We start from the raw sequence: 21,576 nt of genomic DNA on the forward strand, positions 1-21,576 counted from the left end.
ATTTGTTTGGTCAACTACCCCCGTTATTATTTTATATTCAGATGGTTGCTTTTGTAAGTGATATTGTATGGGCAGTGTTGAAGGAAAACACGCATTGGTATTTATATCGTTTTTGTCCTTAATTTATATGGCGCAAATACACTAGTTGTATTACATGGCAGATAGCATGAAGTTATATTAAGCTATGTTTTACATGTAAAGGTTTATCATAATCATATTAACTTGATAATTTGGAAAAGGGCCGATTGCCCTTGTAACCTCTACATATATTGAAAGTCTCTAGACAACTGTTATTTCCGGCTCGCTATTAATTGTCTATGCTCTAAACATGAAACTTCTACTCTACATCTAAACATCTACTTCCTTTTCAATTTAATGTAGACAGCCAATATTATAATATTGACGATTACTTTTAAGATGAATAATAATCATGTAAAATACTGAGAAATACTTACGTAGATTATGTAAGCAAAACAACAGACTGTAAACCAAAATGCGAACCTCCATTTTGTTTTCAGGGATGCCAATAGAAAAAAAAAATGAACTTATTACCAATACAACCATACGTATAATCGTTTGATTCGAAAATCGAATACATATTAATAATACAGAATGCATATAAGACTCCTACTATCTAGAGTCGCGAGTCTTTGAAAATCATATAAAATTACTAGTAATGTGGATTGATATTAATTCAATTCTCCGTTGTTTGTTTGTTCACACGGTGCAAACTCAAATATTTGCCGCTAAATACATCGCTACAGTTGATAACAGCAGACATATGTTAAAGACCTTATGAATTTAATATGAATGATTTTTATTTGTTCAGGTTGCCCTACAAAAGAAATGGCCTCTGTACCTGTCCACCAAGAATACAATCCTGAAACGTTACGATGGCCGCTTCAAGGACATATTCCAGGAAATTTTTGAAGAGTAAGTCTATCACAGGCATTAAAGCATTTAGGAAAAACCGTAGAGCGTGATGCAGAACCGTTGACATTGCATAGCCGTTCTAACAAGAAGAACACGTCACATGTTCTTTCTCTTTTCCACTTAGGCGTTCTAATAGGAATTATATATGTTTTTCTCAGGTGCCTGTCTCAGGGACTTACACGCCTAAAGTGTTCTGCATCGCGCTCTTAGATGGAGCCTTGGTATATTAAAGTGAAGCTGAAACAGACTTATGATTAAATTAGTATTGCAGGTTCATTTGCACCATTATTATCACCAGCATCTGTTAAAAAAAGGAATTTTAACACAATTATAGATTTATTTAAAAATTCCAATGATATATTATGGCCACGATGGCCGAGTGGCTTACGCGTCGGCTTATAATGCCGTGGGGTCCCAGGTTCGGATCATGGGCCCGGCTAAATAGACATTGTTTTTCAATTTGTGTTTTGAGTTAGAGTATGGTCCTAATAGGTTGAGCAAATGGCTAACATCCATTTCTCGTAAAAATAAAAATCTGTTAATGCAAACCTTCACCCTGTGGAGGCCCATATGAATCTAATAGGATCGGACATAGTCAAAAGAGAAAAAGAACATGACAAATTACAAATGTACATGTATACAGAAGAAATGATTCTATAAAGTACATGTAAAGTACACCGAATGAACTATGTAGATACTAATTTAAATAAATTATAAAACAGTCCACCTAAACTCATTCTCATGCAAATGGAATATATCAACATACAAACCAAGTTGATTGAAAACAGGTATTGCCCTCCCAATTCGCATTACTAATGGCAGGTTAGACCTGCACCCTCGGAGAATAAACAGCTGATGCTCCCGATTTCTAAGATACTTTTCAAATCAGGTCAATTCTACGAAGAATGGTGAAGAACGAAATAAATATTTATTTGACTTATGCAAAATTTTAATTAAACCTTTCAGGACATACAAGAAAGATTTTGATGCAGCTAAAATCTGGTACGAGCACAGACTGATTGATGATATGGTGGCGCAAGGATTGAAGAGCTCCGGAGGTTTCGTCTGGTCATGCAAGAATTACGACGGAGACGTACAGTCGGACATTGTTGCTCAGGTAATTATTCCATCAATGTTGTCGATTAACTGATATTATTGTTGTCATAAAATTATCTCGACGGCAACGTGGCCATAAATGAAAACTGCCAGCAATGTTATAACTCTCTTCCGCGCACATAGCTAGCCGAAATCACAGTATATCTGTATTTTTAACCGATACAAATGGCGGACTGCACAGAGCAACATTTATGAATACGTCGCTGAAAAGTTTGCCATGTTCAAGATCGAGTGAAATTTGCGCATGCGCCAGCAGTTGTTTTTTTTCAATCAAAAATTTTGTGCGTTGGTACATTAAGTTACATGTGTTTTGTGAATGCCAACAAAATTACATTGACAAATTCATTGCAGTCGAGACGAGTTTGTACGTGTGACCAAGCTTAGATCCTTCACCCACTATGATGGCTAGTGGGTGACTAAATATTTGCTGGTGGTTAGTTGCAAGTGTCCGTACCTCCCGCTCGCAGATTCTTGCAGTCACTACAAGTCAGTGGCGATGTGTGGAGGAAGGCTGTTACGATCCAACATAAATTGTGCACACTAAACAAATAAATATGACTGGCAAAGTATAGTGTGCATTATTTATGTCAAATCTTAACAACTTACCTCCACCCCTCACCACTACTACAATTGCCAAGACTAAATGTACATCCTCCTACTGTAGTAACCTACAAAACAAAAGCCATATTTCACTGCCTTGGTGACGAAAGAACTCTTTAAAGAGTAAATGTTGTTGAAAACTTTTCAGGGTTACGGATCCCTCGGCATGATGACCTCAGTCCTCATGTGTCCCGATGGCAGAACGTTGGAGTCAGAAGCCGCCCACGGGACAGTCACCCGTCACTACAGAGAACATCAGAAAGGAAATTCAACCTCCACCAATCCCGTGGCTTCCGTGTACGCGTGGACAAGAGGATTGGCTCACCGGGCGAAGCTGGACAACACTCCTGATCTCGATAAGTTCGCCACAAGCCTGGAGAAGGTAGGAATCTTTATTGATCGATATTTGTTTTGTACATATCTTTTTTAAATTTTGACATTTTATAAAAATTTATTAATTGCAAACACGTTGCAGAAACCCAACTGTAATTTTCCTATCAAAATCGTAAAATTGCAAAGCTGAACCTAACCTAATTAAATTTCACATTTAACGCATCTCGCATATTGCCAATAAAAGCAGACATTTGAATATAATAACACTTAGCTATAAATGCAATTTTTATGTAGGTGACCAAAAGCAGTACATTGACTGTTATTTTTAAGATGAATAATTATGTGAAACACCGAGAAATGCGTATGTAGGTTTTGTAAACAAAGCAACAGATTTTAAATCAAAATGCGAACTACCATTTTGTTTTCGGGACTGCCAACGTAAGAAGAAAATAGTGAAGTTGTTACCAATGCACTGCCAACAAAATTCCCAAAAGTCTAAATTCTTAGATTATATCCAATATCTTCACTTTATCTGATTCCAGGCGTGCGTTGACTGCATAGAGAGCGGCAAAATGACCAAAGACTTAGCCATCACCATCCACGGACTTTCCAACCTCAAACCGGATATGTACCTCAACACGCAAGACTTCCTCGAAGCAATCGCCTCTCAGCTCGATCACAACCTTTCCAAGTAGACACAGTGTCAACACTCCATGCGTTACGACTGTCTCCTGTAAGACACTTTTTAAATGTCCGTTTAGGCATCTCAGTCCTGTAACGGTTCTGTACCCATCTGCTCTGTATGTATCTAATGCCGTGTCCACACTGGCAAAAAGTTGCTGGCAACCTCATTAAATTTTACGATAATTATCATAAAATCTAACGAGGTTGCCAGTATGGACACGGTATAATAATGAACTATATTTTTTATTGTAACAGTACCACGCAAAGTTTGATAGTGCCCTGTAAATACGACACTGGTATTATGTTCAATCAAACGTTTTTTGAATGATTCAATTGACTATATCTGTGGCATTTGGTCAACATATATTATAAGAACTCGACTGTCATTAAAATAGTTTGAATGTTAAACTCCTCCCTGAAAATCCAGGAAAGAAAATGTATGTTAAATTTTATAAAACTGACAACCGAAGACCACAGTATCTTCTGTAAACTCGTAGAACGTGTGGAAACGCGAGGTGAACATTAAAGTCGTTTTAGTATATATTTTATGTGACATTAATTTCATGAAAATTTTACATGACTGATTTACGTTATATTGCGACTATTCTGACAAGAATTTAAACAATGCATGTTGAATTATTCTACAAACCACTGGCGAAGGATGGATGTAGGCTATTTATTAATAAGATCCGACATAAGTGGTGCACATCAAACTTTGTCAGTCATACCATACATATTTGTTTTCATTGAACCTAAGGTAGGGTTAGTTTTTAAAATTAATTAAACCTAACCTACACACAGTTTTAGATATTTTATATATAGAAGAATATTTTTTAATCTCTTATGGTTTGGTTTAGGCTTAGGTTAATGAATTTTAAAAAACTAACCATCACCATCACGAAAACAAATAAGTATGACTGAAAAAATGTGCACTATTTTTATCGGATCGTCCACAGCATGCCTAAACTATGGTTTGGCGTAGGCAGGGTTTAATTGATTTTTAAAAATGAATACGTATGACTGGTAAACTTTAGTGTGCACTATTTATGTTGAATCTTAACAGCTTACCTCCACCCTTTGCCACTGCTACAAACAGCATTAATACCAGAATGGTCTTTGTTTGATTATATTTTAATGAATGAATTTTTAAATTATTATCTGTTTAAATTGCAAGTATGATTTTTTTCTAAACTAAATTTTCACCCTATCCTGCATACAGTTAAGATGGCAGCGTGTGCCATATTTTGTCGATTTCTAAAAGAGAGAGCGTAAGAGGCAAAAAAAAATAGGGTAAGAATGCACTTTATTGTATTTATTTTAAATTACTCAGTATCGTGACTTATGTTGTTGTCAGTAAACGACCAATGTTTATGCAAGAACAGATACCATATTCAAAATTGCATAAAGGAGACAACAATCGTCTGGTATTGAGATGTATAAATGAAGCTTTAAAATTGTTTTCAAATCAATTCATTTATACAATCTTTTGATATTCAACATTATTTTGAATATTTACTACTACAGATTGTAACTGTTTTATAAAACGACATGTTTATTACTAACCTAATTATGTTGACGTCGTAAAACATTGATCGTTAAACCATTTTTACATAATTTGACACAGTGTCTCGACTAATAATTCTCCTACGAATTAGTAACCTATTGAATTTGTATACGTTTGCTCAATTTGTTTAAAAATGTATGAACCTTCTATTTTTCGAATGATATTATTGTGAACCACTTATATAATGTATGATAAAAACACATTGAAAGAAACGCCATATTTTTTGACATTATATCATAAAAATCGCCAGTCTCGCGTTTCTAAAACTATTTTCACACAACAGCATTTATGCAAGAGCAACTACTAAATTTATAAACACCCTGTTTATTCCAATGACCACTTAAAGTGTTAGGTATTTTATAAATTTAAGATGATCTATCGATTATTTAAGCACACTTAACATAATCATATTCAAAACACTTCTATTTTATCACTTGACATTAGTAAAAATTATGTAATTCATAATTCTTATTTAAAAAAATGGTAACTTGACGGAGTTATGTATTTAAAGATATTCATCTACTTCATAAGCCTTCTACTGATGACATTATTTATTACTCTACTGTTATAAGTCTGTGAATATTTGGTACTAAACCAAACCGACAACATTCATTAGCGATGCTTTAAAAATATTTTATGTCCATTTTGCTTGTCGAATCGATTTGAATCTTTCTCTCAATTCATATAAATCGGACATACAGTATCTGTGCACTGTGCATTATATTATGCCGTGTGCCAGATTTGATAAAATCATCATCCAATGGTACTAAGCCTTTTATAATCATTGCCGATTTGAAAAATAATAATTTTTGTCTATGAAATAATATCTCGCAACATTATTACAATGTCTTTATTGTAGATAGATAATCGCACAAAAATCGATTTAACTAAATCAATTAGCAAAATGAAATTTAAAAAATGTACCATAAAGGAAGGTCCATTTAAATATAATATGTATCGGTATAGTGATAATATTCATTATTCTTGATAAACACACAGTATCTGGTATATATTGATGGACTTTACAGAGCCGATACACACAAGCTACAAAACGCAGATCATAGTCAAAAACTGACCAGAAAAATAAAATTGTTATTTACGTACAATTCTATCTTTACAGTTTTATTTTTCTGGTTGATATCAATGTCGCTTTGTGACTTGTTTACCTCAGCTCAACAACGGTGTACAGACCAGAAAATAAGATAAGAATTTTTATTACCATTATTTCTATCTTATATTCGGGTTTGTACTGTATTAAATTGTATATGAGTTTCTTTGAATGAGATATTGTCAATTTGTGATAGTAAAAAATTGTCATTTTAAATAATTTAATTATGTAACGTAAAATCAGTATCGATTATTGTAAATTTATTTTTGTAGAATAAATGAAATGCATGACGGTGTATGCAACAAAAATATTGTGGTTTTTTTGTACAATCCTAAACCTCCCTCGTAAGTCGGTCTGACCCCCAGTCGGACGTAGTGAAATAGTTTTAATCTAGTATAGCTTCTCAGTATCATGCAGCCACAGAAGAGGTTTCTTCTTAACTAAGCTCGAACCAAAGCAACGATGAGTAGTCAAACTGGAAATTCTACCAACTCCATCTCATGTCATTCACAACCAGGGCTTTAGGAATATCTGTCGTTACATCATTGTATACGCCTTAAAGTGTGTCGAGATGTGGTGGAGTTTACAGCATTTGATAATTCTAAAATTTTGGCATGATTGTATTGGTAACTATGGAAAAGAAAATGTGTAGTATCCTGGTTCAGCGGACAATAAGTATTGCAGATGAAGATGGTAGTAGTTGTTCGTGAAGATCGAGGAGGCGAGAATTTATTTACTGTTTCAAATAATTACAAGGGTACAATCGATACAATACAATAAATATAACAGTAATTCGGTGTGATGTGTCTTTAACGGAAACTTGTAATTGTGTGAGATGTCCAATCGATTCTGACCCGCTATTTATTGATCGACACCGGCGACCATTGGCGCACCCAGGATTTAATATTGGAGGGGGCCCAAGAAGGAGAATGTAAATTAGTCCTATAGGCTCTTTTTCTTCTTCACAGCCTAATTTCTCGTTTATCAGTCTTTTGTCTATTGCATTCGGTGTACCTACATCCCGAAGCGGGCCCTCAGGCTAGGATATTTGACAGCCCCCCTACCTACCGCTAAGATTAAAGGCAGTGTGAAATACTACATTAACGTTTTTCAAATTGTGTTTAAGTTCAAATTAAGGGTACTTATACAGTGAATTATTGGCGATTTTTAATACATCTACTTTAATAATGGAGCTGTCGAGTATTGACACATAATAATCAAAAAATATATTGCACAATTATATAAATAATTGAACATGTTCATGGACATGAAGTATAATAGCGCCTTTAGCAACTTTTTTTACTATTAAAGCTAATTTATGATGTGTGTTTATCTCACTTATCTGGTCAACCCGACACGCCGGGCCCCCTACAGCCCGGGACCCCAGATTAGAGCCCTGTCAGCCCTCCCCAGCCATGACCTACACCACTCCGGAATTCGGGTGGACACCGAGAATTTTTTTACAGTTCATTAGGGATTGGGTTTCTAAAAAAACCTGACATTAGTGTTTCGAAATTTTTGTGTTAGAAATTAAAATCTAAGACATTTTTCTAAAAAGGGTGCTGGAGAATTATTACAAATCATTTTTTTGCTGTGTTTTTTTTTTGTCTAAGCCCAAAGGTATAGTTTATTAACTTTCAATTTCAATGTTTAAAATCATTCTGATAATTTTCATTTTTGGGGGGTGCCAGGGCCCCTTGCCCCCCCCCCCTGGGTGCGCCACTGCCGGCGACTATGAAATAATATGTTGAAATTATTATGAAATAATATTAATTCGTAATGTTATGAAATTGCAGATCCGCTATCTCATAACATTACGAAATCATATTATATATAGGTTCTGACTGATTGCACGTGAAAAATAAATAATATTATAAATTGAGATCTGGGTTACAGGAATCCGATGACAGCCACAAATGTTTTTCTTTGGGTAGTTACTTCATATTGTTATTTGTAATTTTACGTGATAGTTGATCTAAATAATTGCACTTAATTGCATGAACATTTCAGACATATATCGCGGGAAAATAAAACATAAAACCGAGTATTAAATGTATTATAACGAAGCAGGGCTGCAAAATCTACACACAAATTTTTAATTCCTGACACGTAAAATCATGATTTCACTGTACGTAAATATATTTATAACAGACTTTATGAAGTATGTTTTATCACAACACTCAGTCAACCCATTGGATCCATTCTCTGAATCCAAGGAGATTCTCTCTCTCCACAACCTTTTGGTGTAATGGACGACAGCATCCTTCAAAATTATCCTGGAAGCATTGGTAAAAGTAAAATGTGAATTTGAGCCAGACTGAAAAATTTTGATTTGCGGGCATTTATTCAAATCTCCACCAAAAAGTAAAACTACCAATGCGACATAATTTATTTATTATTTTCATAAAATTATAAATAGGTAATCTGGTTTATTAAATAAATTTAATAGTTATATATCAAATAAATAATCTTTCTTTTAGATGTAGACCCTTCTTCTTCCAAGGCAATATATTGCTATGCAATAATTTTGGTGATAAAACTTTTGATATATGTATCAATATTTATGTAAATTATAATGTTTAGTGTATTTTATTTTGTAAAATAAAAATATATCTATCTACTGGGAACACTAATCATCCTAAGTACAGACATGAAACTCATATATTTGAGATAAATTTGCATGCAGAACCAAATGTGAATAGAATGATAGGACGAACGCAGAATCCTTTAGAGTGCCGACTGTGCAAATTAGCAGCTACGAGCCGCTGTGTGCCAAGACCAATTTCCAATTATTATTAGCACTTGTTATGTGTTGCCCTCACCAACGAATAGACAAGCAAATCTGAAGATAGCAACTTTGACTGTCTTACTGATCAAGCATCATCATCCTCATCATCCTTTACGCTGGTCTTTATCTTTTAAACAAGCTAATCCGAAGCGCAGAGGTATGTCATAATGTAATTGTCACCGAAGGAGGGAAGATATTGGGTTTGCAGACAATTCTACTGAGCACAGGTGCATGTTGTTATATCCTTAGTTTAGTCCAGTGCGGAGCTTTGTACTGTTTTTGTTTTCCAGAGTCCCTCGACATTGAGTGGAAACCTATCGCTAGCCTGCTATCAGCTCACGCTTGAGTGATGTGTTCTCAAACTCCCATTTCTCCAGCTAAGTCACTCGGCAAGTGAACTTGATAAATCCCAATCTCAATTTTGAAGCTTTGGTGGCTCATCATTTTACAGACCCAGTTGTCATCTATTATGGTGACGTTTTGCTAATCATTCGGGTTTAAGGAAGCAAATTGATTACCCCATTCCTTCCGATGCCTTGATGCTGAGCTTCGATATAATGTGGAGTTGTATGACTTCCTCAGAGAGCGAACCATGTGGTTTCTTATCATATTTAAGGTGAGGATCCAACATTGGACCTCGTGCTACAAATGGTTTAAGAGAGTCAACCTGGACCTTTTCTTCAAGCTAATTGGATTCTGTCACTGTTTTAGATTACAGAAAAAAAATACAATAACATTATTTGGACGTATAAAGGAAAATATCGAGAGAATGCTCCATCGGAGTTCTGAAGACTCATTTAGTAATTTTCCAGGATGAATGTAAATAAAAGTACATTAGGTGATAGGGAACACTTTTTTGCCACATCACATCGCAACAAATATCACAAATTCGTCTGAAATATGAAACGCAATGTCATGTCAGAATAATTTATCTTTTATAGAGGGAAATCATCATTTCTGCTTGAGGACAGAACGTATTATGGACGAGGATTAGTATTAAGCCATTCTTTTGACCCATTGGGTCTGTACCCAAGAACACATATTGATCAGGAGTCTAAAGTGCTAACCTCCATTCCACAGTGGGCGCACATTTCTTATAACCATTCTCAAACTCATAATGATCATTCCGGAACATTACTAATGTCGTGGACGCCATGTTGAATCATCTTATGATTGGCTAAAGTCACCAGTTTGATACATTTGAAGTTGCAGAGATCACAGCGAGCCGGTTTACCTCCGCTGTGCCTCATCTTATGTCGGTTTAAACTGCTCAAGTCTTTTGTGGTAAACTGACAAAGATCGCAGGCAAACGGCCGTTCATCGCTATGAATTAACTTATGCCTCGACAGACTGCCAGCCGATTTACACCGATATTGACATATATTACAGATAAACGGATCGTCATCAGAATGTGTCATTCGATGCTGTATTACCTCGGCGATTTCTTTACATTTAAAACTACACATTCCACATCCGTGCGGACGGTTACTCATGTGTATTGTTTCGTGTTCTTTTAGATTTGTGCGGCGTTTAAAACTGGCACCGCACAGCTGGCATTTAAATGGTTTAGCGTCGCTATGCATGATGTGATGACGCTTTAACCGCGCCGGCGTCTTGCAGCAGAAGGAGCACAGGTTACAAGAAAATGGTGTATCATCTGAATGCACCATAGAATGTCGTTTTAAACTTTCAAACTCCTTACCAGTATAATCGCAGTGTTCACAGGAAAACGGACGCAAATTGCTGTGAACTTTTTGATGATTTTTTAGTGTAATTGATCGCTTGAATCTTAGATCACATTTGCTACACGAGTAAGGTTTTTCTTTACTATGTACTAGTTTGTGTTTTTTTAGTAGTGTCGTGTTAACGCACGTGTATAAGCATTCGTCGCAAGACATTCGTTTATTTTCACTGTGAACGCTGGAGTGTTTTTTTAAATTGTGCGCACCTTTACATGTAAAACTACACGCATTACAACTAAACGCCTTAACATCTGTATGAATTAACATGTGACGTTTCAAAGTGCACTTTCTCGTTGCGCTATACTCGCAAAGATGGCAGCTGAAGATTCTTTCGCTGATATTAACGGAAGGTTTCCGCTTTCTTTTGCGCGGTTTCGTATTTCCGTGTACCATTTCATGCTTGAGGAGTGTGATTGAATCCATGCACATGAATTTGCACATGCTGCATTCTAGATAAGTATCGTTGAGATACATTTCGTGAAATTTTACATCTGATTTATCTTCATTTGCGTTGCTGAATTCGCACGGGTCCACATCTCGGAACAAGTACTTTGTCGATTTCTTGCATTTACGGTCTCCATTTGAAGGGGATTCCTGTAAGTAAAGTATAAAGCCAAATGACATTAAGGCAATGTCTTTACCTACCAGAGGCACCTAGCGGAAAAATACGAAGCTTGCTATTTCAGACATTTTTTGATAATTTACAATTTCAACTGTGTTAATTAATAAATATGTATCTGAAGACGTTAAAAAGAAAAATATTTTTTTATTTTAAGTCAAAGATAAACTTGTAATGATAAAAAATGTGAATTTGTTGAATTGGACCCCGTCTTATTATTACATATATTTTATGGTCATATTTATTATTAAAATTTAGTTTATTAAGTTTATTTTATTTTATTTTAGTTTAGTTTATTATCAAATCGAGCTTCAATATTGGGACCACACCTAAATAAAATTTAAAGAAAAAGGATTAACTCCAGCTGACCACAATCACTTACTACCTATATCAGTGAGGCAATTGCATTGATTTAAATTATTTGTCAATCAAATATCTACATTAAAATTTGTACATAATGGTTTTATGATTTTTTAGTATAATATTTTAATGTATTCTTCCACCTTTTCGAGAATGTTTCTTTGTTTCTTTGCTCAGACATTAGTTATTGAATGGGTGTAAAAAAAAAACAACAACACATACTTTTGCGTTGTGTAACCTTGCTCTTGGGCACTGCAGACATGTCCATAAAAATTTCACTGTATTTATTGTAACCTTTAATACAACTCTAGGCACCACGACTACGACTACCCTGCTATTAGATAAAGCAGTCCTGATCGTAGACTAGTCCTGATTCTAGCCTCTGCCCATCGGTTTGATATAAATAATTAATATTTACCTCTATTGTTTGACTGCATTCGCCCCCGTCATCCTTAACATCTTCTTTGCGATTCAAAGATAGCCTCGAGAGTGGTTCATTTGAACTGTCCGAATCGTCCCCAGAATCAAAATAGTCCATAGTTTCAATGGATGAAGGAGATTTCGCAGCAGATAGTAATAAATCTTTTGTTGTGCCCTTAATCTTCATTATGTGTCCTTAATAACGCAAAACAGAGTTCAATTTTTCACGCTTTCATTAACTACGTAGACCTATCGATAATATGTACATTATTCCAAATGTTCGTCCTGTTGACAGATTAGAAGACAACTACTTTGCTTTGTTGTGAATATTCACTGTATGTTGTTATGTAGTTTTCTCGACTATGCAGGAATAATTCGACGATTGATTCTTGTTTAAATAAAGCGGGATATTTTCTTCGAAGATTGAAATGCGGAACTGATTTAAACGAACTATAAAAACGGCAAAATTAATATGTTTACCATCTTATTTTTATTATTGAAATATTTTGACACGACGGAATGAGTTTGTGGTGCTGCTAGATCGAAAAAATATACAAATAAACATTTGTGTGAAAAAACTTTCTACTATTTGTTTTTAATTTTAAAAATCGTCGATCATACTAAGTAACATAAGTGTGTAATAAACAGTTTCCATAAGCAAGTTAATTAGATTTGAATCATTTTTGAAATTCACCAAACTCGCCTATCATTATTTTATTACGGTTGAAGATGCATTGGTAAAAAATTGCAAGCCTAAAATTCTCAGTATTACTTGTGGCACATGTATCCAAACTGCATTGATTTTATTGTCTATTCTTAATTTGATTGCAACAGTTTTGCAACCAACTTCATCGCTATCAACTTTTCTTTTCAGTTTGTCTTTGGTACCCACGGTACGTCTTTTTTCTGAAATAATTATTAAATCTTTATTTATCTGAAAAACTGTCAACCATCCATTATTTATTTTGATATAAATCGATCAGGCGATAAGTTTTACATCGATTGCAAGCACGGGTTTTATATAATATGTGTTATTACTGGCATAAGTGACAGCGGTTAGACGTGTGGACATAACCCGATCTTTACATACATGCTTATTGTAAATTGACAGGAGAATTGTTTTTATATTTTCAGTCCATACGACAAAATGGGACGTGTAATTCGTGCACAGCGTAAAGGAGCGGGCTCCGTATTCGTTGCCCACACCAAAAAAAGGAAGGGAGCTCCTAAACTTCGCTCCCTCGACTTCTCAGAACGTCATGGATACATCAAGGGAGTCGTCAAGGTATTTAAAAAATACGTTTAATTATTGCAAGTGTTGTGTGTTTTAACGTTCGTATTACGGGAATGTCAAGATATACGCTTAGGGCGAGTGTTGTTAAAATATCAGGTTCCTCTACTACTTGGAACAGTTGTGAATAAATAGCCTGCAATAATGAAGCAACTCTAATCAATTTGTATGATTATATAGAAAGCCAAGAGCCACATAATGTTATACAGCCAAAAGGGTGAATAATTGGTTAAGATACAGTAAGTACTCGGATATAGTTATTATGACAAGAGGTCTTTTGAGACCAAAACATAACGCAATGTACTGTATCCAAAAAATAAGTAGGTTGTGTTTGAAACGATATGTAGTGCCGTATCGTTATCAAAGAGTTTATATTTTTAGGCCACCAAAACAAACAGATACAAACCTCACCTCCTTTTAATATGTGAAAGACGCGAGAGTCAATTGATAAAACTTGTTCAGATGCCAGCCAAAAATAATATTGCAATGCCAAAAAATAATTAATCCAACAAGTTTTTACGTGAGCTTCTTTACATCAGAGTTGAAGCACAATTCGTGGTTATTAATTTATCACCATTTAGAATCCTGTTGAATAACCTTTCATTGTTTTCTGTTCAGGATATAATCCACGACCCCGGTAGAGGCGCTCCCCTGGCCGTGGTCCACTTCCGCGACCCGTACAAGTTCAAGGTACGCAAAGAGCTCTTCATCGCCCCCGAGGGAATGTTCACTGGACAGTTCCTCTTCTGCGGAAAGAAAGCCACCCTCCAAATCGGTAAATATACTCTACCTACAAATTGATTTAATTAGATTATAATCATTTAGTATCTCCTAATGTGTAGTACAATGATCTCTAATTGTTGGGCAGGCCATGTCTCAAGGATGGAAGATACCCAACCACACAAATAGACACCTCTTCAACACACGTCTTTGAAAAGGAGGGTTGAAAGACCTAGGGTAGTAGGACTGTAGAATGAGACGGCATTCTTGAGGCTAAGACGGTGAAGGGAGTTTGCAGACAGGGTCGTTTCCTGGAGGCAAAAGACACTCATTGAATTATGATGTCAATGATTATGATCTTGAGACAGTTTATTTCAAGTCTATGCTTAATATTACTATAAATGCAAATATACAATGCCAATTAACTAATCTACGGCATTTTGAAAATAGATAATTTCTGTACCCGAGAACCAGTGGACCGTATCTCCTAAAAAGATCACTTTCAGATATACGCAATTTAAGATAATTTTTTTGATTTTAAACATTTCTGATTTCAATCATGAATAGTACTTATAAAACTTAAAAGGTGAATTGGCTCCGGAAGATATTGTTATATTTTAGGTACAAAATCGTACATACAACACTGCCTGTGAAGTACAGAATTATATTGCGAAAATTAAATGAATAAAAAAAAAAATGTTGGTTTCTTCAACTGTGTGTAGACTTCGTATGTGTTTGTTTTTAGGTAACGTTATGCCAGTAGGCACTATGCCTGAGGGAACAATCGTATGCAACTTGGAAGAGAAGACAGGTGACCGCGGCCGATTGGCGCGCGCGTCAGGAAACTACGCCACCGTCATTGCCCACAATCCCGACACCAAGAAGACCAGGATCAAGCTGCCATCAGGTGCCAAGAAGGTCATGCCCTCAAATAACAGGGCCATGGTTGGTGAGTAACACACATAATGTTCTTCCATTGAATCCAGTTATAAAGTCAGCCCTATTAGTGTAATAAAAGCAGAAGATTCTGGGTTTGAATCGCAGTTGATAGAATTCTTCGTCGATTAATTGTTAGCTTTTTCGTTGGTTACATCCCGCGAGGACGACAACTTGATAAATTGGTGATGTTTGGTCAGGTGAAAAGTTCGAATACTCCAACCGATGGATGGACCAAATTGAGGATACCACAGATTTTCCGTTACACTACCACATGCCTTTAATGTCACTGAATGCCAATAACTGTGGAAAAGGCTACCTGACAGCTGAATTATCCGGGTTATATCCTCAGTTCATCAATTAAAATCTTGGAGATATATATAATTTATTTATGTCCTAGTGCCGAGCCACACCGGGCGACTCTGGTCTCGAGACCAGACCGATGCATGCAGTTATATGGACCATGCCACACCTGGTCGCCCAGTAGTCGCGCAAGCAATAAAGTCGGGCGATCAGTAAAATCTCGTTCTTGCGCTCGGTCTGGTCTCTTTGGTCTCTCTGGTCGGGCGACCGGTAGCGATGTATGAAAACATATAGCTATGTATTGAGTGCTGCCACACCGGGCGATTAGTCGCGGGCAGCCACGTCATTATATTTATTATTTTTTGCATACTTGCGTAGGTACGTACATTCATTATTATTATTATTTATTGACTGCCTTGGTCGCCTGCAAGTCGCCGGCAGCCACGCTGCGGAGAGAACGTATTTTTTTTGCATACTTGCGTGTACATTCATTATTATTTTTATTATAGGCTGCCTCTCTGGTCGCCGGCAAGTTGCCCGAGTAAATCGCACGAGGAGACCAGAGTCGCCCGGTGTGGCTCGGCTCTTACTCAATAGATAGCATTCTAGTGAACGACTATTGGTCAACTTATACTAATCAAATTCTGCCTTTTGCGTCAAATTCATGTTTTATCCAGTTTTAAGTGAATAAGTATTTCAAAATATCTCCAAACTGTGGATATCCACTGGCTGAAAATAGGGATTTACCTTCTAAGTATGTTCCTTGTTTAACAGGTGTCGTTGCTGGAGGCGGTCGTGTAGACAAACCCGTCTTGAAAGCAGGCAGAGCATACCACAAATACAAGGTGAAGCGTAACTGCTGGCCAAAGGTACGAGGTGTTGCCATGAACCCTGTTGAGCATCCCCACGGAGGTGGTAATCACCAGCACATCGGTAAGACTTCATTCTCTTCTACTTGCATAGTTTTTTTCTGTATTTATTGAAGAACATATCGCACCCTCGCAACTAAACCCACCACAAGTCCAAATTTACGTGTTTTGGGTTAATTACTACGTTTCATTGTCTATCGTTCATAGTATGATATACTATGAACGATAGATACATATTATGTACCGAAAATTTCATATCTCTAAGTCATAAGTCAAAACTTCACTCAATATCTAAACAAATTTCAAAAATAAAAACAAAAAGCTGATTTTCTCTGTTTGACGTTTTTTGGGTTGTGGCAGTTTAGTTGCGATGGTGCGATATATACATTATTTACATCAAGCACAGGGTTTGATTTAGAATTATTTATGTATACAGCCGATTGGATGGGTTAAGCCGGTCAATAATTGTTCTCTTTATCCATTCCTGAACAATGCAGCAACTAACGTTAAAAACAAAGTGTTTAAGATTCCCACAGTTGAAATACAACCATTTTTCATCCGAGCCTAATTTTCCATGAAACTTTGTACTATTAGTAGATTTCTTTAATGCTGTTTACCAACCGTCTTGGTGGAAAGAAATTGTATTAAATAAAATAAAACAGAATATTTAGTACTTCATCATCAGCCTGAATTTATCCACTGCTGGATGAAGGCCTCTTCAAGCTGCTTCCACTTCTCTCGGTCCTGTGAGTTGCGTTGCCACGTACTTCCGCAAAACTTTATCATTTCATCGATCCAGCGGCCTCTAGGTCTACCTTGCGGACGTTTTGTACCTCTTCGATACCACTGGATGACTAAATTCGTCCAACGATTGTCCAGCCCATCTCTATTTGAGGCTTTAATGAACTCTATCACATCGCAAACCCTTTTCTGCTTCCTTATCCACTCATTCCTCTTTTTGTCTTTTCGTGTTATGCCCAGCATGCACCTCTCCATACCGCGTTGTGCTACTCTAAATTTCTGGATTTCCCTTTTACTAAGGGTCCATGTTTCACACGCATATATGATTACGGGAAGCACACACTGGTTGAACACTTTGTGTTTTGGATATAGTGGAAGGTCACTTTTGAAGACATTATTCAGGCGGACAAAAGCACTCCAGCCTATCATTACAACCGAACAATTTCATCAAATACACATCCATCTATAGACACTTGTTGTCCCAGATAGATGTAGTTTTTCACCTGTTCGAGCTGAGTGCCATTGATGAGGATCTCTTTTTGGCCCGCAAAGCAGTTAAACATGACTTTCGTCTTTGTTAGATTTATTTTCAAGCCTACTTTGTTGCTTACTTCAGCGAGTTCCTGCATTCTGGTTTGGAGGTCTTCTGAGTCTTGTGAAAAAATTACTATATCATCGGCAAAGCACAGGTGACTCAGATATTCTCCATTTATGGGGATCCCTTTGTCATTCCAGTCAAGTTGCCTGAATAAATCTTCAAGGGTAGCTGTAAATAGTTTAGGTGAGATTGTATCACCTTATTCTTCTTTAGTACTTATTCCACATAATCTAATTTGTAATTATCAGGAACGGTTTACTGTGAGTTAGGAATGAACTAATGCAATAATTAGAAGGTGTAATACGAAGCCTAATACAGACCTGTTCATTACTTAACGGCCCACATGCTCGTCGTAGATCAAAATTGAGTTTTTATTGTATTTTCAAACCATGATCCTGGACACTCCTTAAACGTTGTAGATAATCTATTTATATAATTTTGAAACCTTATTATTCTTTATAGTTATTTTAAACATTTGATGACTGCATAAAGTATTTTTGTTACATAAAATAGTATTATTTTAAACCTCTCGCTCTAATGTTTTAGAATATAGTCATATTTCGGTACATAACTGTGCAGTGGTGTTAAGATTTTTTACATTTATTAATTTTTAAACGCATTTATAAAACCATTAGTATAATTTATGACAAGATAATTTTTGTAAAATATTCACGATAAAAAATTATATTGATAATTTCTGTGATCCCAAATTTGACAAGAATTAGGCATTTTATTATTCGAAAAATCGGCAAGATTAACACATTTGAAGTTCATTCTAAAGATACTTATTATAAGCTATGTCTTTGACCATTTAAGTGTGATAAACATCTTATGAATTGCATTATAATAATTATTGACCTAAGAATAAGGTAATGTTTTTTTGAAATACGCCATTTCTTTTGTCATTCCCCAGTGGTTAAGCTACAACATACGGCCATAGCCATAAATTGACAAACTATAATTGAAGTAGGGAGTAAAATGATATTGACGCGCGTGTTTTAACATTTACCGTTTTTAAAAAAATTCGGTTAGGTACATGTTCAAACACGCGCTTTAACATAATTTTACTCCCTACTTTAATTATAGTTTGTCAATTTATGGCTACGGCCGTATGTTGTAGCTTAACTACTGGGGAATGCCAAAAGAAATGGCGTATTTCAAAAAAACACTACCTTAATCTTAGGTCAATAATTATTATAAAGCAATCATTATTCGTAGGATGTTTATCACACTTGAATGGTCAAAGACATAGCTTATAATGAGTATCTTTAGAATTATCTTCAAATGTGTAAATTTTGCCGATTTTTGAATAATAAAATGCCTAATTCTTGTCAAATTTGGGATCACAGAGATTATCAATATATTTTTTTATCGTGAATATTTTACAAAAATTATCTCGTCATAAATTATACTAATGGTTTTATAAATGCGTTTAAAAATTAATAAATGTAAAAAATCTTAACACCACTGCACAGTTATGTACCGAAATATGACTATATTCTAAAACATTAGAGCGAGAGGTTTAAAAGAATACTATTTTATGTAACAAAAATACTTTATGCAGTCATCAAATGTTTAAAATAACTATAAAGAATAATAAGGTTTCAAAATTATATAAATAGATTATCTACAACGTTTAAGGTGTCCAGGATCATGGTTTGAAAATACAATAAAACTCAATTTTGACCTACGACGAGCATGTCCCCCCTTAACTATGTGGTAGGTAAGTATTATATTTTTTTGTGTTTTATTTTAATTAAGCACGAATAGATACCAAGACCTTATCACAACCGCCATGTGAGTGCAATGTAAAATGGTTTCGGAAGCGCTGCTTAATGATTAAGAAATAAGGTGAACGAGATGGAATCAACTGGGACATAGACCTATCGGAGATCAGCGAAATAGTCCAGTGTATTTTTATCTATGATGCGGTTAGCAGCAGTAGCAGTGTGAAAATTAGTATCCGACCTGCAAAATAAAAATACAGCTGTATTGCAACATTGTTATCCACCAACTTTCTCTTTTGCTCTGTAATACCCAGTTGGACACACTGAGAGTTTGTAAATTCCTTTTTTACATTCCATAGGTTTTGTCGGTGTTATGTGTTCGGAAGCTTATGTATTTATTGTCAATTCTCTCTGTGTCCCATAAATTAGTAAATCATTTTTTTGTCCACCAACAGGTAAGGCCTCTACCGTCAAGCGAGGAACATCCGCCGGTCGCAAGATCGGTCTCATCGCCGCCAGAAGAACCGGCAGAATTCGCGGAGGAAAGGGAGACGCCGTCAAGGACGAATAGACGTAACGCTCCGCGCCACGATGCTAGGCTGTCTCCGCCACGCAATCGTGACGATGAGACCAGAATTATCTTTTACTATGCTGAATTTGTTATTGGTCACTGTTGCGTGGTGGGGCGGTGCGGTAGCGATGATCGCAACCCGTCGGAAATGTGGCGGGTTGCTATCAGCGCTATTGGAACAAGGAAAAAATTGAATAAAAACTTTTTAAAAAATTATTTCACTTTGTTTTATTGAGACAATCCTCTACCACAAATCAATTCTGTATCCATAATAATTAAGGTGCTGAGAATTGAAACAAATACAAGAGAAATTTTCACACACTACATGCATGCATATTCATGCTTGAAACAGGATTCAAACATGATCCAATATTTATATCTACTGATAATCAATGTCCGATGGCATTTTTGTACAGACATTTGTTTCGTTTGAATTTTTATTCACGTCACAAGAGCGAGTTACAACATTGCTGGCACATTGATTTATGGCCATGTTGCAGTCAAGACCGGCCTTCTAGTAATTGGTATCTAAACTGAACACAAAGATAAAACAGGAATTAGAGAGTACATAGTACTACTGCAGTGGCACTATGGTTACGACCAACATGGCCGTCAAGTAAATTAATTTTAGTATGGACACTGGCAAACTCAAATTTCTTGAATATGACCCAGTACATTATGGGGCAAATAGTGCACGCAATAAAAAATAGGAATGCGTTCAATTGTCCAGTAGCGGACATGGAAGAATAGAGAATATTAATTTGTCATGATTACAATATACCTAATGGAGGATTTCCATACAACTACAATAATAATTACATACATATCGATTAACATAATTTTTAATAATGTGGTTCCATTTATCCATGGCATATCGACGAACCGCTGTTGAAATATAAAATGAATGTTTGTCATTTGAACACGGCAGTACGTATCCTCAATATTCAAGTAGACAGCAGAATAGGTCAACGACATGGAATCTCTCAATGACGTTCAATACATATATCATATCGAGCATTCTGGCAATTTTTGATCAGTATGGCCGCGCGACTTAAGCGTTGGACTGCAGTGTCGTGGGTCCCAAGATCGAATCCTGGGTCTGACAAATACACATTGTTTTTCAGTCAGAGAGTCAGAGTATGGACCTAATAGTTTGGGCAAGTGGCTGACATCCATTTCTCGTAAAAACAAACCTCCACTCTGTGGAGGCCCATATGATCCTATTAGGATCGGAAATGGTCGAAACAAAAAATTAAACTGTAGACATGAAGAAAATATGCAAAGAGGCAAGTTTCCCTATTTGTTCGGGTGTTATAAGAGGACAATTTTTGTTTTCCTTTATAGGACACTTACAATCAATTGCACTAGACATGCAATTTTGTTTGGAAACTTATCCACGCGAAATAATAATTTCGACAAAATGTGTGTGTATGACCATGGTTTCTTGTCTCTTAATGTTTGTTAGATGCGTGTCCAAGTGATCGGTCAATGCGTTGACTAACTCAAAAATTGAATCTTAATGAAATCTAAACACAGACAATTAAGGAACATTT

The 21,576-nt window shown here is 35.9% G+C and overlaps 2 protein-coding genes across 2 annotated transcripts in view; both read left to right on the forward strand.

The window, feature by feature from the left end:
• LOC147069057 (isocitrate dehydrogenase [NADP], mitochondrial-like) overlaps positions 1-6,636 on the forward strand; it is a 38,385-nt gene extending 31,749 nt beyond the window's left edge. Inside the window, exons 6-9 of the mRNA XM_085951717.1 lie at positions 830-933; positions 1,900-2,050; positions 2,798-3,031; positions 3,525-6,636. Of these exons, the coding sequence (XP_085807843.1) occupies positions 830-933; positions 1,900-2,050; positions 2,798-3,031; positions 3,525-3,677 (642 nt within the window). The 3' untranslated portion in view covers positions 3,678-6,636. The remainder of the gene's footprint in view (positions 1-829; positions 934-1,899; positions 2,051-2,797; positions 3,032-3,524) is intronic.
• A 6,497-nt stretch (positions 6,637-13,133) lies between these two features.
• RpL8 (ribosomal protein L8) lies at positions 13,134-20,239 on the forward strand. The gene is made up of 6 exons (XM_085951530.1): positions 13,134-13,160; positions 13,402-13,552; positions 14,177-14,333; positions 15,024-15,227; positions 16,292-16,450; positions 19,908-20,239. Exons 2-6 carry the CDS (start codon positions 13,415-13,417, stop codon positions 20,021-20,023), a joined length of 774 nt encoding a protein of 257 aa, XP_085807656.1. The 5' UTR covers positions 13,134-13,160; positions 13,402-13,414; the 3' UTR covers positions 20,024-20,239.
• The last annotated feature ends 1,337 nt before the right edge of the window (positions 20,240-21,576 follow it).

The sequence above is a fragment of the Rhyacophila brunnea genome, unplaced genomic scaffold (genome assembly GCF_057557595.1).
Source record: "Rhyacophila brunnea isolate RB1 unplaced genomic scaffold, BYU_Rbru_1.0 scaffold_24, whole genome shotgun sequence".
NCBI lineage: Eukaryota > Metazoa > Arthropoda > Insecta > Trichoptera > Rhyacophilidae > Rhyacophila > Rhyacophila brunnea.

What these genes read in the sequence shown, in the direction of transcription:
- RpL8 (XM_085951530.1), top strand. Translation starts at nt 13,415, where the DNA reads ATGGGACGTGTAATTCGTGCACAGCGTAAAGGAGCGGGCTCCGTATTC. An exon ending in ACATCAAGGGAGTCGTCAAG is followed by an intron (nt 13,553 to 14,176) that starts GTATTTAAAAAA and finishes TTTTCTGTTCAG; the next exon opens with GATATAATCCACGACCCCGG. An exon ending in TGGTAATCACCAGCACATCG is followed by an intron (nt 16,451 to 19,907) that starts GTAAGACTTCAT and finishes GTCCACCAACAG; the next exon opens with GTAAGGCCTCTACCGTCAAG.